General features: G+C 47.0%; 1 protein-coding gene and 1 non-coding gene across 2 annotated transcripts; both read left to right on the top strand.

The window, feature by feature from the left end:
* Positions 1–4,744: 4,744 nt before the first annotated feature.
* On the top strand, positions 4,745–7,891 carry Rpl26 (ribosomal protein L26). The gene is made up of 4 exons (XM_021213169.2): positions 4,745–4,804; positions 5,406–5,578; positions 6,298–6,438; positions 7,718–7,891. Exons 2-4 carry the CDS (start codon positions 5,411–5,413, stop codon positions 7,844–7,846), a joined length of 438 nt encoding a protein of 145 aa, XP_021068828.1. The 5' UTR covers positions 4,745–4,804; positions 5,406–5,410; the 3' UTR covers positions 7,847–7,891.
* A 3,736-nt stretch (positions 7,892–11,627) lies between these two features.
* On the top strand, positions 11,628–11,734 carry LOC115065388. The gene has a single exon (XR_003845185.1). It is a non-coding gene; the product is annotated as a U6 spliceosomal RNA (small nuclear RNA).
* Positions 11,735–18,806: the final 7,072 nt, after the last annotated feature.

Genomic DNA, 18,806 nt, shown 5'->3' on the forward strand with positions numbered 1-18,806 from the left:
CTTTAGACACTCCAGAAGAGGACATCAGATCTTGTTACAGATGGTTGTGAGCCACCATATGGTTGCTGGGAGTTGAACTCGGGACCTTTGGAAGAGCAGACGGGCGCTCTTACCCACTGAGCCATCTCACCAGCCCAGTTTTGGACTTTTAAGTCAAGCAAATGTTTATTCAAAAACTAAATAGAGGGCTGGGAGGATAGCTCAGCGGTAGAGAAAGGGTGTAGGAGGACGTAGACCTGGGTTCACACCCAACACACGCTGGTGAGATAAGCAGATCACAACAAGACTACGGGCCATTTGTATCACTATATATATATATATATAAAGAAGGAAAGATATGTTTTAGTGTACTCTTCTTCCCAGATGGAACCCACCCTGAGAATACTTGAGGCTGAAGAGATGGAGCTCAATGTTTATCCTTGTCAGGGTTTCTATTGTTTCAATGAAACACCATGACCAAAAAGCAAGAGGGGAGAGAGGGTTTATTCAGCTTCTACTTCCACCTTGCTGATCAGCATCAAAGGAAGTCAGGACAGGAACTCAAGCAGGGCAGGAACCTGGAGGCAGGAGCTGATGCAGAGGCCGTGGAGGGGTGCTGCTTACTGGCTTGCTCCCCATGGCTTACTCAGCCTGCTTTTTTATAGAACCCAGGACCACCAGCCCAGGGATAGCACAGCCTGCAGTGGACCGGGCCCTCCCTGCGTTAATCACTAATTAAGAAAGGTATTTTCTCAATTAAGGCTCCCTCCTTGCAGGTAACTCTAGGTTGTGTATGAAGTTGACATAAGACGAACCAGCACACTATTCACCAGAATACATGGGTTGGATTCGCAGCACCCACAAAGTGGCTCACAACCACCTGTAATTCCAGTTCAGGAAGGTGTGATGCCCTCTTCTGGCCTCTAGGGGCACTAGGCAGGCAATGTGGTATACACTGAATACATTTAGGCAAAACACTCATACACATAAAATAATGAAATTTTAAAATGGAGCTAGAGACGACACAGTGGTTAAGAGCACTGACTCCTCTATTAGAAAACCCAGATTCAACTTCCAGCACCCACGAGGCGATACACAACCATCTGGAACTCCAGTCCCAGGGCATCTGACACCCATTTCAGGGTGCCACACGTATCAGGAATGTATGTGTTACATAGATAGACAAAACACCTATGCGCATACATAATTTTTAAAATTACAAAATAAACTTTAAAAGAATGTTTGAGAACTGCCAAAACACTGCACTGGTTCTGTGATTTAAGGGTGTCAGCCGCTGGCTCTGTAGGGCTGGTCTGTCCTGTTTATAGATGCCATCTTATGGATGAGAGGCACCAAGAAACACAAACAGATGTTTGATCTGTCAGTGTTCCTAAGTTCTTGTGATTTCCTCGGGTCCCATCACTCAGTGCACTCCGATTCCCTTTCTCTGCCTTCCCTTTATTTCTCTAAAATTGTATCATTTAAGCAACTATCTTGAGAAAGGTGGTTGCTTAAAGCATAGAAAGATAAATTTTGACAGACAGACAGATGGACGGACAGACAGATAGGTGGATAGCAGCAATATAAACAGAAGGATGACCACGTGATACCAGACATGCTGGCACATCCCTGGAATGCCAGCATGCAGGAAGCAAAAGCAGGAGGCTCTTGAGTTCAGCGTGGCCTGGGCTGCAGAGGGAGACCTTCCCAGACCACAACGGCAGCTTTTCCCTTCCTTCCTTCCGAGGCGCATACACAGGCCTCTCCCACTGTCTGGGACAGGTTGGAGGCCTGGAACCTCCAAACTCCCCAGTCTAGGCTCACCAGGCAAGCTCAGGAAACTGCATATCAGACCAGATTCTGGAACTAACTTCCCTGACTTGAGTTTCCAGAAACAGTGAAAAGCTGATGGACAGAGACATCCTCATGCTCCACCCCACACCCCACCCCACCCCCGCCATACACACACACCGCTCAGGTGAACAGACCGTGACTGTGTTCCTACACACACCGCATCCCATCATCCTGGGTATATTCTATTATATTTCTTTGTTGCCTCGTGTCTCCTCTTTCTGGGCAAAGTGCTCCTTCAGGGGAGGAACTTACAGAACTTAGCAGTGAGTCCTACATATAAGATAAGCACTACATAAAAAGTAAAATAAATGAAACTTGTGTCTCACACCCCTATACATGTATAGTTCCACTTAGATGTGAAATCGGAGGTGGGGAGGAATCCCTGCTCTGATGCAGCTCAGCTTCACTAAGACCTGCTTCAAAATGCTCCGACAGGGTCAAGTTAAAGCATCCTTTTCAGCCTTTAACCCCAGCTATTGGGTGGTGCACACCTTTAACCCCAGCTCTTGGGAGGCAGAGACAGGCAGAGCTCTGTGGGCCAACCTAGTCTATAGAGTGGGTTCCAGGACAGACAGAACTACACAGAGAAACCCTGTCTTGGGAAACTAAAATAAATAAAGGATCTCTTTCAGTCAGGTTAGAAGGCAGAGAGGAAGGGCGCGAGCCAGACACCCAGCAGACACTGGAGAGATAAGCAGCCACGACTAGACTACCGGCAGTTTGTACCACTGTAATTTAACAATCTTATCGCTGTATGAAGTGGCTGTGCTGTCCAAACCCTGACCTAAAGGTTTCATTCTGATGATTCAGAATCTGCTGCTGGAACCAAGGCGGCGCTAGCCAGGGCAGGGTGTCCCCAGAGGACGAGGGGAGTCCTGGAAGAGGGGAGATTGTTAAGGAAACTAAATATGCTTCCCCTGAAAGCGAGCTGGTGATTCTGAAAGGAGGAAGAAAAGCGCCGAGGGCAGAGCCAAGGGCAGCTCCTATCGCCCTGTGACTTCTGGGCTTCTCTCTAAATGCCACAGAACCTAGTCCCCGGAAAATGCCACTTGCCTGTCCTCAAGCTACCCCACTGCCTCGAGGAGCTAAGTTAAACATTCTTCAGACCTCACTCAAGGGTGACCTACCTCACTGCACACATCTCCCTGACCCCAAAGCTAAAGACGGCGGGTTCAAGCTTCCCGTGGTCCAAAACTTTCTCCCCCCCACCCCGTCTGTCTCCCCTCTTGGACCATGACTTCCTGCAAGCACAAACCTAAAATTATTTTGTCACTGCAGTGTTCTAGGCTAGCCCATGAAGGGTGCAACACAAGCATTTGTTGGATAGAACTGCTGTAGGTTCTATTCAATTTTTCTTTTTCTTTCTCCCTTTTTTGCCTTGTTTTTGTTCTTGTTTTTCAAGACAGGGTTTCTCTGTGTAGCCCTGAAACTCACTCTGTAGACCAGACTAGCCTCAAACTCAGAGACACGCCCCCCTTCCTCTGCCTCCCAAATGTTGGAATTAAAGGTGGGCACTGGCACACCCTGCTTTCAATTTTTCAATGACATATAAAATTGGGGCTCTTTCTTTTACTGAATATTTGACAGCACACTATTTAAAGAATCATGAATACATATAGATGACTCTATTTTGAACCCTCAAAGATATGGATTCTCGCCCTTCAACTTGACAGTTCCTTCAAACCAAGTCATATCGTTTCCAGGGGGACCTGGAGAGCCCGCCTCATAGGTTCTAAACTCCGCTAGAAGTCATAGGTCCTGTGTCCCCTTGCACCTTCCTGTCACTGTTCCATGGCTCAGATATCCACTCTGTAAACGGAGAACAGTACACCTGCATCAGCCTAAAGACATTAGCAACGTGAAAGGGCATGGAAGAGTGTGTTGTGTGTGCCTAGTGTTCAGTAAGCTCCCTGTTTTGTTTTGTTTTTGGTTTTGGATTTGGTTTTGGTTTTGGTTTTTTGGTTTTTCGAGACAGGGTTTCTCTGTGTAGCCCTGGCTGTCCTGGAACTCACTTTGTAGACCAGGCTGGCCTCGAACTCAGAAATCCGCCTGCCTCTGCCTCCCGAGTGCTGGGATTAAAGGCGTGCGCCACCACCGCCCGGCAGGATATTTTCTTTATTAACATTTCAAATGTTTTCCCCTTTCCAGGTCTCCCCTTCGGAACTCCCCTATCCCCTCCCCTCTGCCCCTGCCTCTATGAGGTGCTCTCCTACCCACCACCCACTCGCATCTTCCCGCCCTGGAATTCCCCTCCACTGGGGCATGGAACACCCTCAGGCCCAAGAGCCGCCCCTCTCACTAATGTCCAACAAGGCCATCCTCTGCCCCGTTTGTGACCGGAGCCTGTACTCTTTGGTTGATGGTCCAGTCCCTGGGAGCTCCAGGGAATCTGGCCTCGGATCTGTTTGTTTAAGCGTGGTCTGAACCAGCATCTTGGCATCATCAGGGAGCCAAGATCTATTTCCGACCGTCCAGGTGAGGGATAACCTCGATTTCGCAGAAGGACCCAGATGTGGGTGCAGCCGGCTGGGGCTAATTATAAGGACTAACTCCTATAGGTCAAGTCACCCAGGTAACCGTCTGCCAAGGTCCCAGAGTCACTCGGCGGCTAAAAGTAAGACTTGCGCTACGCCCGGAGCCCAGGAATGGGAGGGTGAGGTCCCCCAGGTCCTCTCACTCCTCCATCAGGCCGGCCTACGGTCCCTAAGCAACCCTCTTCATCCCGGGAGCACTGCCTTCCCCCAGAGGACTAAGCCTAGCACGCACACCTCCGAGGGATGACGTCAGAATCCCTTGCAGTGCCCCTCCGGGCGGCTAGATGTCGCTAAGCTCCCATGCCTAGTTTCTTCTTTTCGCCCAACCTCCTCTCCCCTTTCGCTCGGAGACTCTCGCGAGATCTCGCGGCGACTTACAGAACCGGAAGTCGCGTGTAGTTCTCTTTCCTTTTGCGGCCATCGGTGGATCGCAGCCGGTGAGTTCTTGGCGGGTTGTCGCGGGCAATCCGCAGCCATCCGCGGCGAGGCCGTGAGGCTCTTCTGTCCCGAGGCCCCGAGACGGCCTTGCTAGCCCGGCATCAGCCAGGGAGCCGAGCTGGGACGGGCTCGGTTCGTGTCTTTCCTAGCCAGGGACCGCGGGGCTGGAGAGGGGTAGGGGACCAGGGTCGCCGACTCGAAGGCCGGCGGGGCCCATGGAGATGGAGTTAACTCAATGATAGCCCCGGGTCATCCGTGCGGTTAGCCCTCTCGCCGCTTGGGAGGGCTCAGAGATCCCGCCCTTGCTTCCATGCTCAAGTGGGGGGCGAGATGCAGAGCCCCGGGGTCTGTAGATGAGGTCAAGACCGACGCTGTCCCAGGGTGCTGAAGTTGGAAAGTCAGGTTTAAAAGGAAGCTAGCTGTGACTAATGGCAGTCTTCACCTTGAAAGACGCAAGAAAACCCTCAGATAGGAAGGTGTCCTGGAGTAACTGACATGATAACCGTCCAGTGAACGTGGTGTGCTTCCTGGAGTGGAGTTGATGCGGTTTGGGGAACTGATTGAGACTCGAAGCGTTAAAGGGTCTTCTGTTGTTTTTAGCCAAAATGAAGTTCAATCCCTTCGTGACGTCTGACCGAAGCAAGAACCGCAAGCGGCATTTCAACGCGCCGTCTCACATTCGGAGGAAGATCATGTCTTCCCCTCTTTCCAAAGAGCTGAGACAGAAGTATAACGTTCGGTCTATGCCCATTCGGAAGGATGATGAGGTTCAGGTAGGTGTCCTCGCTTGGTGAGGCGAATCTGAGTGGAACTTTACGGTTATTGGGGAGGGGGAAGAGAAAACGTCAGCAATTGTGTTTTCTGGTCCTCCACTGATTCCCAGGCCACAAGGCTTCCCAAGTAGATTCCCCTGCCTTTTATTCAGACCTGGGTAGGATGTTTGAAAGGGTTGCTTTGCATCAAGAGAACTGGAAAGCGGCGTGCTTTTTGGTCCCGCCTCTACTGGTTGCTAATGTCCTGGTGTGGGATTCTATTGGGGCGAGATTATCTGCAGTTGTAATTTATAACTAGTGATTGGTAAGTTCTAGAAGCCTTTAAAAGAACACAGGGTGGGGGTTTCTTTGTAACAACACTTTCTAAGAATACTTAATAAAATGAAACTGATAGATATGGGTTGAAAATAGCTGTAGGATGGCAACAGTCATGATTTGTCTGTTACTTAAAAAGCCTTTCTTTGCTGTAAGTGACTGGCCTGGTTTTCATTCTTTAAAAATTAAAAGGTTCAGGGTTGGAGATTAAGCTGTTTATATAGTGCCTGCCTTGTACGTACAGGTCCTGGATTTAAGTCCCAGTAACTCCATCCCCACCCCAAAAAGGGAAAGTGTGGGTCTGTTGGACATACACGGTAGATAAATGATTCAGAAGTTCTAGTTCTCTGTGTTACATTCTTGCCCTTGCTCACTGTTTTGTTTTGTTTTTAACTTGCACTCAGGTTGTTCGAGGACACTACAAAGGCCAGCAGATTGGCAAGGTGGTCCAAGTGTACAGGAAGAAGTATGTCATCTACATTGAACGAGTCCAGAGAGAGAAGGCTAATGGCACAACTGTCCATGTGGGCATCCACCCCAGCAAGGTGAGTGTTTTTGAAGGAGGAAACCACTTGCTTTGATGGTTGTTGCTTATGTACAGGGCACCTGCAAGTGGCCCCTGTGCTAGGAATGCATCCTAAAGCAATGTGGTGTTTAAAATCAGTGTCCTGAACATCACTGCCTGCTTTTCCTCAAACACTTGGCTTAATGATTAATATTCTGAAGACGGAGAAAGGGGTGGTTATGAGAGGATTAGAGCTTCAGCCCTGCTTATTTTGTGGGTTCAGTATAATTAAGCGATCAGTGAGGCTTAAGGTATTGGCAGTAAAAAGCGACCCGGAGCTAAGGTCGTAATCCCATAAAATGGTTATATAAGTCAAAGTAGACCATCACATAATATATACCTGTCCTATACATACTTCTCTCTCTCTCTCTTTTTTTGTTTGTTTGTTTGTTTGTTTGTTTGTTTGTTTTTCAAGACAGGGTTTCTCTGTGTAGCCCTGGCTGTCCTGGAACTCACTTTGTAGACCAGGCTGGCCTTGAACTCAGAAATTCACCTGCCTCTGCCTCCTGAGTGCTGGGATTAAAGGTGTGCGCCACCACACCCGGCTTCAGACTTGAATTAGTGCTAGAATTATGCCATGATTTCATTCCATTCCCCATCACATAGTACATGTCGTGGTTGCTTCTGTGTGTGTGGTACCCACGGAGATCAAAGATCTGGGTCTGTTGGCCCTCTCTCCAGCCCAGCACATGGCCTTAGTAAGCTCTGAGTTTTTGTGTTTCTGGTACTCAGAGGTCTGTCTGTCTCAGCCTCCTGAACACTGAAATTAAAGGCCTGGGCCACAACACCTGCCCCAAGTATGATGTCTTTTTTTATTTATCTATGTGAGTACAGTATTGCTCTCTTCAGACACACCAGAAGAGGGCATCTGATCCAATCACAGATGGTTGTGAGCCACTGTGTGGTCACTGGGAATTGAACTCAGGACCTTTAACAGAAAGAACATTTTTATTCTGTACGTAACATTGTAATGGTTTTGGGTTTTGTTGCTGGTTTTGGTTTTTGCTTCCCACCACTAGCTCAGTTTTCAAGGTAAATGCAGTGGTCATTTCTTGGTCTTTGGTCCTCAGTGCAGCTAGTGGTAAGATTAGACTAACTGGGTAAACTGGGCTTCTGCTCCAAAGCTGTATGATCATTTGAATAGGTTTTTAGAAAGAAACATTTAGGTATCTACTACCCTGGCTTCAGGAATGGGAAGTGGGACCTGTAATTGGGCCTAAGTTGTTGCTTAACGCTTGGGGCTGTTTCTTTTTGTGCAGGTAGTTATCACCAGGCTAAAGCTGGACAAGGACCGCAAGAAGATCCTGGAGAGGAAAGCCAAGTCCCGGCAAGTAGGAAAGGAGAAGGGCAAATATAAGGAAGAAACAATTGAGAAGATGCAGGAATAGAGACATCTTATGCACAGCTTTCATTAAAGACTGCTTGAGTAGTTCTGCCTTGTGTGGTATTTTCCAAGTACCTTGTTTTCTGTGGCTCACTTTGCTTCTGTGTCAGTCTTTGGGGTCTGGAAAGGACAGCCACCCTCAGATGGTCTGATAGCACTATGACAGGTTATGTGGACCTAATCCCCATCCCCCCGTTTCCTGATAGTTTTGTGGAACCAGGAGCTATGGCGAATTTGAATCTTGGAATGGCCGTTATTTATAGGAATAACCGGTTTAAAATATTCCTGGAAAGGGCCCATAAGAGTCAGTACTCCCACTTTTTGAGTCTTACAGATTGTTTGGTCTTGAAGGGTGGTACCATCTCATAGGGCCTAAACTATTGGAAAAACTGACATGTACTTATATTTGTGTGTGTGTTTGTATGCCAAATTCTCAGTGTCTACAAAAGCCAGAAGAGGGCACCAGATCCCCTTGAATCAAATTGTTGGGTCCCCAGACTTGAGCTTAGGTTCCTCTAAAGGAGCAGCTGGCTCTTAACTGCTGAGCCAGCTCTCCAACTCTGGAAAAACATGCGTTGTCTCACTGGAGAAAACCTGGCTGCAGTGATTACAGTGAGAATTTGTATCACTGTGATAAAATTTTACTTCCCTGTGCTAATGTTGGATCAGTGCTGTGATAACTGAAATTCCCGCTGAGGTGGAAGCAGAAACATTGAGGCTGGCCTGGGTCATATATAAAATCTGACAGAACCATGTCTGGAGTGTCCTGCAGTTGGCAGCCGCTGTCAGGTTGGAGGATTTAGGTATTTAACAGTAACTTGAGGAACAGTGCACTTCAGCACTTTGCTTGAAGCAAAGCCTGGCAGGGTCCCCAAGTAAGATGGTTGCCTCAGCAGATTTCCAGTCCTGCTGCCCCGGGCAGGTGGGTAAGCACAGATGGTGCTCTGAACCGGCTGGAATAGAAAGGCCAGAGGGGTATGAGGTCATACTTAGACATGGGAGACGCTGGGTTTCCTGTTGAAGGGGAACTGCTTTATGCTTTGCCAATCCTGTTATAATGTTTATCTAAATTTTTCCCCCTCATTTGAGATAGGTTCTCACTAGGCCAGACTGGCCCCAAACTCTGAGATCTCCATGCCTGGCTACATTTCCTCTTTTTTTTTTTTTTTTTTTTTTTTTTTTTAATTAGAAAATGTTACCTTTAATCCCAGCACTTAGAGGCAGGCGGATTTCTGAATTTGAGGATAGCCTGGTCTACAGAGTGAGTTCCAGGACAGCCAGGGCTATACAGAGAAACCCTGTCTCGGAAAAAAAAAATAGATTGCTCCAGCAGCTTTGCCCTAGTAAGTCAGGAAAGGGATTCTCGTAGACGTGGCTACACTGCCATGTTCTTATAGGCTGTACCTTTGACCATGACTTGAAGAGCTTAAACACTTTGTCTTCCATAGCCATGAGGAGGTATCCAGATGAAGAGAATAACCAGCCAGTGATGCAGGTTCAGTGGAGAGGTGTAAACTGGACTTAGCACATGGGGAATGTGGCTGATCTGAAAGCCCTGTGGTATGACAATCCAGGTCAGAAAGAGCCAAAGCCAAAACCAGCAGAGAGTGAGCATGGCCTGAGAACTAGTTCTCTATCACTCAGTAAGTGTAATGTATGCATTTGGACCAGAGTTCAAGGCCCCAGCACCCACATAAAAAAGTTGAGCATAAGAACTGGAGAAATGATTCAGCACTCAAAAACATGTGTTGCAGCTTTCATAGGGCCTAAGCTCAGTTTGCAGCATCTCATGCTGGCACAACAGTTTCTAGGGATCCTGATAACATCTAGACACTGGGTATGTAGTATACTTAAGTGCATGCAGGCAAATATATAGGTACAAAATGCTAAAAGATTAAAAGCCCCACTGGAAGCCAGCCAGATCATGGAGTTAAGACTACACACTGCTCTTGCAGAGGACTGGATGTTGAGTTCACAGCACCCAACCTTGTTAAGAGAAACTGCTCTTACAGTAACTTAAAGGAAGAATTCTGTGGTCTGCTTGAAATATTTTAAATGTAGGCCAGAGTCTGCCTCTCATGTACACCTCAAGAATATAAGATTTAGCTGGGCGGTGGGGGCACACGCCTTTAATCCCAGCACTTGGGAGGCAGAGGCAGGCAGATTTATGTTGTATTCTTGGCACAGGTCAGTGCATTCCAGGAAGTGACTAATTGCCATGGAAACAACAGGTTTCTGGAGCAAAACATGAAAGTTGGCTTGAAGTCACTGGCCTAGCTAGAGAGAAGGGCAAACTGGGTTACTGTTCAGAACTGGGGTGACTGATCTAGGCAAAGGACCCATGCACTGTTACGCTCTCAAGACCTAGAATAAAGTAGCTCAGGGAACACCACCCATGAGCTGGATTAATAAGGGATTCTCAAGCCAGGTGTGGTGGCACACGCCTTAATCCCAGCACTTGGGAGGCAGAGACAATTCCTCCGGAGTTTGAGGCCAGCCTGGTCTACAGAGTGAGTTCCAGGACAACCAGGATGACACAGAAAAACCCCGTGTCAATCGATTAGTTAATTAAATAAAAGCCTTTTATCCTCCACATCTGTCTTCCTCCATGTCCCAGAACAAGCTAAAACTCCTGATCATCCTTCCTGCCGGGCCCCTCCAGGACACTAACATCCTCCATGTTGCCTACCTCAAAGAGGTGTCATGAGAAACAAGTTCAAACAGGTGAAGGGATATTACCCACCAATAGTGGGGCCTCATGATGTGCCTGCTACCAGCCGATTTTACCTTCAGCAAAGAGCTGGAGACTTTGTTATTTTTTAAAAGATTTATGTGGGGCTGGTGAGATGGCTCAGTGGGTAAGAGCACCTGACTGCTCTTCCAGAGGTCTGGAGTTCAAATCCCAGCAACCACATGGTGGCTCACAACCATCTGTAACAATATCTGACTCCCTCTTCTGGAGTGTCTGAAGACAGCTACAGTGTACTTACATATAATAAATAAGTCTTAAAAAAAAAAAAATGTATGTGTAGGGATGTTTGTATGTGGGTAGGTTCACCAAACACCTGGTGCCCACAGAGGCCAAAAGAGGTTAGCAGACCCTCTAGAACTGGAATTACAGATGTCCAGCCCTGGCCATTACGTTTTTGGTGAGCCAATGTGACTATCAAGGGAAGCTGCATTATTTTTGGACAGGAAAGGACATCATTGCCAGCTTGTTTTTAGGGTTCAATGTCTTGTTCTGTCCCTGGCCAGCAGCTCACATTCCATTCTCCTTCCAAGACATTGTCCTTTGTAATAGTCAAGCAGGGTGCAGGAGGCCCAAGTTACAAGGACAGTTACACCCCTCCCTTGAGCTGACCTTCCACCTCCTGGTTTCCTGGCAGTCCTAGAGACACAGCCACCATCTGAGTGAGCTGCTGGGTGAGGGGTACGGTGAGTCCCAACATTACTTTCTTTCCCAGGAGCTTTGCAGATGTGGACATCTGTCTGCTTGACTTCATGCTGGCTGTGCAGAGCGGGAAGGGAATCCCCGACACACCTGAAATGGCCTTCACCGTTTATAACCATCTCAGTCTCAGGAGTCAAGATCACCCACTGATCTACCATAGGCTCTTCTCAGCTGGAAAATACATTTGTCCCCTCGATTTTGTTTGCTTTTCAAAAAAAAAAAAAAAATGTACTTTGTGCTAGGCATGGTAGTGAGCACCTATAATCCTGGCATTTAGGGGGGCGTGAGGATCAAATGGGTTCAAATTACTTGAAAGTTTCCAAAGACTGTAAGAGTGCTTGCTTCAGGAGCACACATAGTAACATTGGAAGGTCACAGAAAAGTTCAGTGTGGCCCCTTTGCAAGGATGACACACACAATCATGAAGCAGTCTATAGGGTTTTTTAATTTTAATCTTTTAAGACTATTTTATGAATATGCTTTGTCTATATGTGTATATGTGTACCATGCATGAGTGCTCAAGGCCTGAAGATCCTCTGGAACTGGTGTTAACAGTTGGTTGTGGGCTGTTGTGTGGGTTCCAGGACTTGAGTCCTGGTCCTGCAGGAGCAGCTACTGCTCTTAACTACAGTCCTCTTTGAAACTCCCATTCATCCCTATTCATGATCCCCCTTTTTTTTTTTTTAATAAGTATATCAGTGGGATTGGGACCTATCCAAAATGACTTGACTTTATAATCATCTTCAAAGATCTTTTCTAATGTTTGGGGGGTTTTGGGGGTTTGGTTTGGTTGGTTGGTTGGTGTTTTGTTTTGTTTTGTTTTGTTTTTTCAAGACTGGGTTCTCTGTGTAGCCCTGGCTATCCTGGAACTCACTCTGTAGACCAGGCTGGCCTCGAACTCAGAAATCCGCCTGCCTCTGCCTCCCAAGTGCTGGGATTAAAGGCGTGCGCCACCACTGCCCGGCTGTTTTTTTGTTTTGTTTTTAAAGATTTATTTTATTTATGTGAGTACACTGTTACTGTCTTCAGACACACCAGAAGAGGGCGGTGGATGCCATTAGAGATGGTTGTGAGCCACCATGTAGTTGCTGGGGATTGAACTCAGGTCCTCTGGAAGAGCAGTCAGTGCTCTTAACCAAGTCCTGTCTCTTTTGTGAAAGTCATGATAATCGCTCCAAGTCTCAGGGATACAATGGGGCTTCTGAGAGGGTAATAAGTTTGGAGAGGGGGTGGAGAGGCTACTTCCTCCTCATGACTAGCAAACCCTTAGTAAATTCTCACCTCTCAACAGGAAAAGAAGCAATGGAGACAGGATAGCAAAAGCCAGTCTGCTGGTCTTGTCTGGTCCCACCGGGGTAGCATTCGGCGCCATTGCGCCACAGTCGTGCCTGCTCACATGAACAGTCACTTACTAGGTCACAGGCTGACCTTCAAGGGTGAGCATTCTGCCTTCTAGCTCCTAAGAGAACTGCACAGGGCTCTCTTGCCCCAGAGTTAAGGAATGTTGTGGAAAGAACTAAGCTTGCCCTTCAATGAACTTCTGCTATGCACAGGGCCAGGGGTGTGTGTTACTTTCCAGCAGAGTGTCCCGGCCCTTGTGTTAAAATGTTTCATGTACTATAAGGAGGGCAGGCAAGAGGGCTCAGCAGATAGAGGTGCTTGCTGCAATCCTGACAGTCTAAGCTCAATGCCAAGGAACCACTTGCAAGTGGAGGGAGGGGGCCAGGCAGTGGTGGCGCATGCCTTGAATCCCAGCACTTGAGAGGCAGAATGCAAGTGGTGGATCTCTGAGTTCAAGGCCAGCTTAGCCTACAGAGTGAGTTTCACGACAGCCAAAGCTACATAGGGAAACCTTGTCTGAAACCAAACCAAAAAAAGAAAAAAAGAAAAAGAAAAGAAAAGAAAATGTGGAAAGAGGAAAGACTCTGTAAGATTGTCCTCTGACCTCCACATTTTTATTAGATTTTTGAAAGAACTATAAAGAGCCACACCAGTGCTAGATAGCATGTTGTATTTATCACTCTCAAAGATCAGCAGCTAATCAGTGCAGAACATACCAAGAGCTGGGTTCAGTTGTTGAGTGACAGTTACTTTTGCTCACTTAACTGATTAAGATGTGGTGACTCTCCACCCTCCCCCCATTTTAATTAGTTGGTTGCTTAGTTAGTTTTGAGGCAAGGTCTCTCTTTGTAATCCCAGCACTCGGGAGGCAGAAGCAAGAGGATTTCTGAGTTCAAGGCCAGCCTGGTCTACAGAGTGAGTTCCAGGACAGCCAGGGCTACACTACTCAAAAAAAAAAAAAAAATTTTTTTTAAATGGGTTAAATAAGATACAAGCTAGTCAGGGAATGAGGCAAAGTTTATGGCCTAGGCATTAAAAAGGTATTTGTTTCGGAGTCATCATTCCGGGGGCTGGGAAAGGGAAATCAGATTATTAAAATTATTATTAGTTTTTTCCAGACAGGGTGGAACAAACCAAGCCATTCTTGAACTCACAGAGATCTGTCTGCCTCTGCCTCTGCCTCTGCCTCCTGAGTGCTGGAATTAAAGGCATGAATCACTATTCAAAAAAATATGATGGGGCAGGAGAGATGACTCAGTGGTTAAGAGCACTGATTACTCTTCCAGAGGTCCTGAGTTCAATTCCCAGCAACCACATAGTGTCTCACAACCATCTGTAATGTGATCTGATGCCCTCTTCTGGTGCGTCTAAAGACAGCGACAGTGTACTCACATACATAAAATAAATAATTCTTAAAAAAAAAAAAAAAAAAACATTATGTTTTTAAAGGCCATTTTCTTTTAAAATTGTCATTTTTATTTTATTATTGTGGGGTTTGCATATCTAACTAGCTATAGACAAGATCTATGCCAGAATACATAGAGATCCGCCTGCCTTTGCATCCCGAATGCTGGGATAAAAGGCGTGCACCACCACGCCTGGCTCGTTTTCTTTTCTTTCTTTCTTTTTTTAATGTATGGTTTATAGGTCTTTCCAATGGTTTTGTGAAATTTTGTAAAAATTGATTTGAAACCTGAGATACTTTTTTTTTAATTTTATTTATTTATTATATGAAAGTATACTGTAGCTGTCTTCAGACACACCAGAAGAGGCATCAGATCTCATTACAGATGGTTGTGAGCCACCATGGTTGCTGGGATTTGAATTCAGGACCCCTGGAAGAGCAGTCAGTGCTCTTAACTGCTGAGCCATCTCTCCAACCCTGAAATCCCAGATATTTAACTATGAAAGCAGGGTGTAAAGCTCAGTGGTAGACCACCTGCCTGGCATTCCAAAGATTGGCACTTCCATGTGAGCACCACAAAAGGAAGACTATACAGAGGCTGGGGAGCTGCCTCCGTGGTTAAGCATACTGGCTGCTCTGCCAGCCAGAGGATGTGGAGTCTGTTCTCTGCACTCACACGGTGGCTCACAGCCTATGACGCTGGTTCCGGGTGCTCTGTTGCTCTCTTCTGATCTTTGAAGGCACCAGGTACACATGCAGTGCATATGCAGACGTGCAGGCAAAGCATTCGTACATAGAGAATGAAAATAAAGACGGAAAAAAAAAAAAAAAAGACGAAAACAAAACAAAACAAAGCAAAAAAAAAAAAAAAAAAAAAAACCCAACCTAGAGCCTACTTAGGACTTTCACTCAAAAAGCTTATTGCCTGAAATCTTGTTCCCACTCTCATCCCGCTGAATTTGGATTCTTTTAATTTGCTTTCTTCCTTTTTTGTTTCTTGCTCCCTTTTATTATCTTCCTGCTAATCTTTGTTTATACAGGTTCTGACTTTTTTTTTTCCAACCCTACAATTAATTACCCCAGATGGCTGACTCCTTGGAGTTTTCCAAGCAAACAAAGCAGGCAGGAAATAGAAGCTTCCTGAGAAAGCCGGCTTCTCCGGTAGGTCGGAGTCCGCTCGAGGGGCTTTGCTTTGTCTGCAGCTGCTCTGCCTCTTCAGCTGCTCTCCCTCTTCACAGCTGATTTATGATTCCAGGGAAGAGCTGGGCACATTTCAACCTTTCCTTTTAAAACCTGAGGCTGATACTTTGCTTTCTCTGGTCGCCTTTGCAAATTGCTACTTTTCTGTTACAGTAGAAAGCCTGTGTTCCTTCTGCTGATCTTGTTCCTCAGAACAACTTCTCCACACTGGAACCTTTAGCCTAAGATTGCTTTTTCACTGTTAGGCGCTTCCTGCCTTGTTGAAGGGCATGTGCTTGAGGGCTACGCAGCCTTTCCTCTAGGGTTGTCCAAATGGCAGGCTTTGTGTCTTTGCTTGGTCCCTGAGTCACCAAGTAGTCCCCCACCCAAGTTCACACCAGCCCTGTCTCCTGAGAAATGACTGCCTTGACTGTAGGGTCCACAAGGATCTTGGTCAGCACAGACCCACATCATCTGAAAAGACACAGCCACCCTTTAGTCCCCTTAGTGAAGAAGACCAGTGTGGATGACTAGAGATCACCACCCCTCTTCCTCTCCATATACACAGGAGTTCTGTTTCCTGGAGGGACCCTGAAACCCACCAAAGGAGGGAGATAGGACCCAGTTGGTAGAGTTGTGCGTGCTTACCATACCCAAAGCCCTAAATTTAATCCTCAGAAATGCATCAATCTGTAATCCTAGCACTCAGGGTCATCTTTAGCTACATAGCTAGTTTGGGGTCAGCAGTCTACAGGAAGGAAGGAAGAAAGAGAAATCTCAGCCAATACTTTTCTTCTGTCAATTCCTCTTGTACACATTCCTCTCTCTAGTCTGTCAGTTTCACGAACTCAACACTAATAAACACCAACTATGTACCACATTACAAAGACTGAAGAAACGGGCACAAGCCTGTCTGTCAAGAGGTGCCTAAGGAGGGTTCCCCACAAACTTCACTTAAGCTGCGTTTTGAAGAGTTGCAGTTCATCAATGAACATTCTCCATCCTGCCTACGTGGCAAGATTTATTTACTTTGTGTGTGTGCACCACATGTGTATGTGCACAGTAGGCCCACACATTCCTGTGGATCTGAGTGTAGGTATGTGCACACACGTGGCTAAGTGTATGGATGTGCACCATGAGTGTGCAGGGCCCACCGAGGCCAGAAGGAGATACAGATCCTTCCGTACTGCAGTTAGATGGCTGTGAGCAGTCTGATGTGGGTGCTGGGAACCCACGCTGGCTGAGTCCTTCACAAGACCAGCAGATGCTATCGACCACCGGGCCATTTCTTCTTTCTTCTTTGCTGCTTCCTCCTCTTCTTTTTCTTCTCCCTCCTCTTCCTCTCCCTCTTTCTCTTCTCCCTCCTCCTCTCCCTCTGTCTCTTCTCCCTCCTCCTCTCCCTCTTCCTCTTCTCCCTTTTCCTCCTCCTTTACCTCGTCCTCCTTCTTTTTGAGACAGGGTTTAACCTTGGCTGTCCTAGAACTCACTCTGTAGACCAGCCTGGCCATGAACTCAGAGACCAGCCTGCCTCTGCTTCCCAAGTGCTGGGATTAAAAGACCTGTGCCTTCACACATGGCTAATGGAGGTTTTGTTTTTGTCATTGTTTTACTTTTAATGTGGATGGCTTTTGTGGTTGTTGTCTTTTCCCATGGAAGTCTTTTATTGTTCCCAGAGACCCCAAATCAAGCTCCTAGTCCAGGATCTTGTTTCTGGAGCTGGTGGTTCAGCCTGCAGCCCTGTTTGCTCTGGGCTCCCCCAAGCTGTTTCTCTAGCCTGTTTTTATAGCACATTCTGCCTCCTTTGTATTAGAGGAAGACAGACTTGATACAATCTTCATTGGAGAAACTTGACAGATGTCATTCAGGAATCAAAGTTAGGTCTGGGCAGTTAGGGAGATCATCTCTGCACTCAGAACGAGGCGTTGAGGGGAACATGGCCACGTGTGTGTAATTTTTTCCACTAAAAAGACATCAATCGAGTCTAATTATAGAGAAACAATTGATAAACTCAGACACCCTATAAATTATTCCGTCTGAATTCTTTCCAAAACAACAATACTTCAACAATCCTGAAAGACAAACACTAAACCGCTATTCTGACCAACTAAGGCTAGAGAGACATGGCTGCTGGACGCAGAGCCTGCTGCATGATCTGGTGTTTGGTTCAGCACGGAGGGATCACTGGGGAACCTCAGCACTGGCTGAGGATCAGGTAGTGTTGCGTCAGGGATACTGTCTTGACCACTAGAGAGCATGTACTGCGGTTACGTAAGAGCATGGCCTGGATTTTGGAAACTACCTACTTGTTGAACTATTGGGAGGAGGGGAGTGGTGGAGAGCAGCATGCGGCTCACCGCGACTTCCACTGAGATGGTAACAGGACAGAAAGAAAGCATGTGGAGAGGGAGGAGATGAGACAAAGCCAAGGTGTCCGATGTTCGTGCTTAGAGATTGTGCGGAGGAAATGAACAAGAATCACTGTGCTATTCTTGACACACTTTTAATAGAAAATGAAAGAGGGACTGGGGAGAGGGCTCGGTGGTCAGCAGTGCTTGGCTCTTTGCCCAGATGACACAAGCTACAGTCACCTGGGAAGAGGGGACCTCAGTTGAGGAACTTCCTCCATCAGATTGGACTGTGGACAAGTCTGTGGGGCATTTTCTTGGTTGATAATTGATGTGAGAGGGCTCAACCTATGGTAGGCGGTGCCATCCCTGGCCAGGTAGTCCTGGGTTGTTTCAGAAAGCAGACTGAGGGACCAGATGGAGAGTGAGCCAGAAAGCGGCATGCCTCCATGGTCTCTGCTTCAGCTCCTGCTCTGGCTTCCCTCCATGACAGACTGTGAAGCAGAAGTGTAAGTGAAATAAACATTTTCCTGCACCATGATGATTTTGGTCAGTGTTTTATCAGAGCAACAGAAACCCGGTTACAGCACCGCATAGCCCTGAGAGCCGTGAGGACCTCAATTTGGATCCCAGCGTTCCTTGTAACATGCTAGGTGTTAGCTTTCAACGCCCTGTAACTTCAGTGCTGTCGAGGGTGGGGACAGAAAGATCATAGAGGTTTGCTGGCCACAAAAATGCCAGCTCCAGATTCGAGGAGAGACCCTGCCTCAAAGGAGGTAGAAAGTGGGGCACATCTATCCAATGCCCTCCTCTGGCTGCTGTGTGAGCATCTTGAATTTCAGTCAAGCACAGCAGCAAACACACATACCTATAAACATTTATATTTATATATGTTAGGACATATTCTAAGAAGTAAGGATAAAAGAACCAGCAGAGTTTCATCAAAGACGAAAGCAGGGTGGCATCTTGTAATTTGCTCTCTGCAAAGGCAAGCCTCCACGTGAGCTACTAAGTCTGTGTTCGAGTCCTATCCCCCAAGAAGAGACTCTGAAGCTGAGTTTAAGAAACACCCCCCCCCCAGCCCCAGTCACTGGAGCTGGAGAGATGGCTTAGTGATTAAGAGTGCTAATCCCAGCACTCGGGAGGCAGAGGCAGGCAGATTTTTGAGTTCGAGGCCAGTCTGGTCTACAAAGTGAGTTCCAGGACAGGCAGGGCTATACGGAGAAACCCTGTCTCGAAAAAC

This window comes from Mus pahari, chromosome 14 (genome assembly GCF_900095145.1).
Source record: "Mus pahari chromosome 14, PAHARI_EIJ_v1.1, whole genome shotgun sequence".
Taxonomy (NCBI): domain Eukaryota; kingdom Metazoa; phylum Chordata; class Mammalia; order Rodentia; family Muridae; genus Mus; species Mus pahari.

Excerpts from the sequence above, each read along its gene's own strand:
- Rpl26 (XM_021213169.2), top strand. The coding sequence starts at position 5,411 with ATGAAGTTCAATCCCTTCGTGACGTCTGACCGAAGCAAGAACCGCAAG. Across the intron at positions 5,579-6,297 it reads GGAAGGATGATGAGGTTCAG|GTTGTTCGAGGACACTACAA; the intron begins GTAGGTGTCCTC and ends ACTTGCACTCAG. Across the intron at positions 6,439-7,717 it reads TGGGCATCCACCCCAGCAAG|GTAGTTATCACCAGGCTAAA; the intron begins GTGAGTGTTTTT and ends CTTTTTGTGCAG.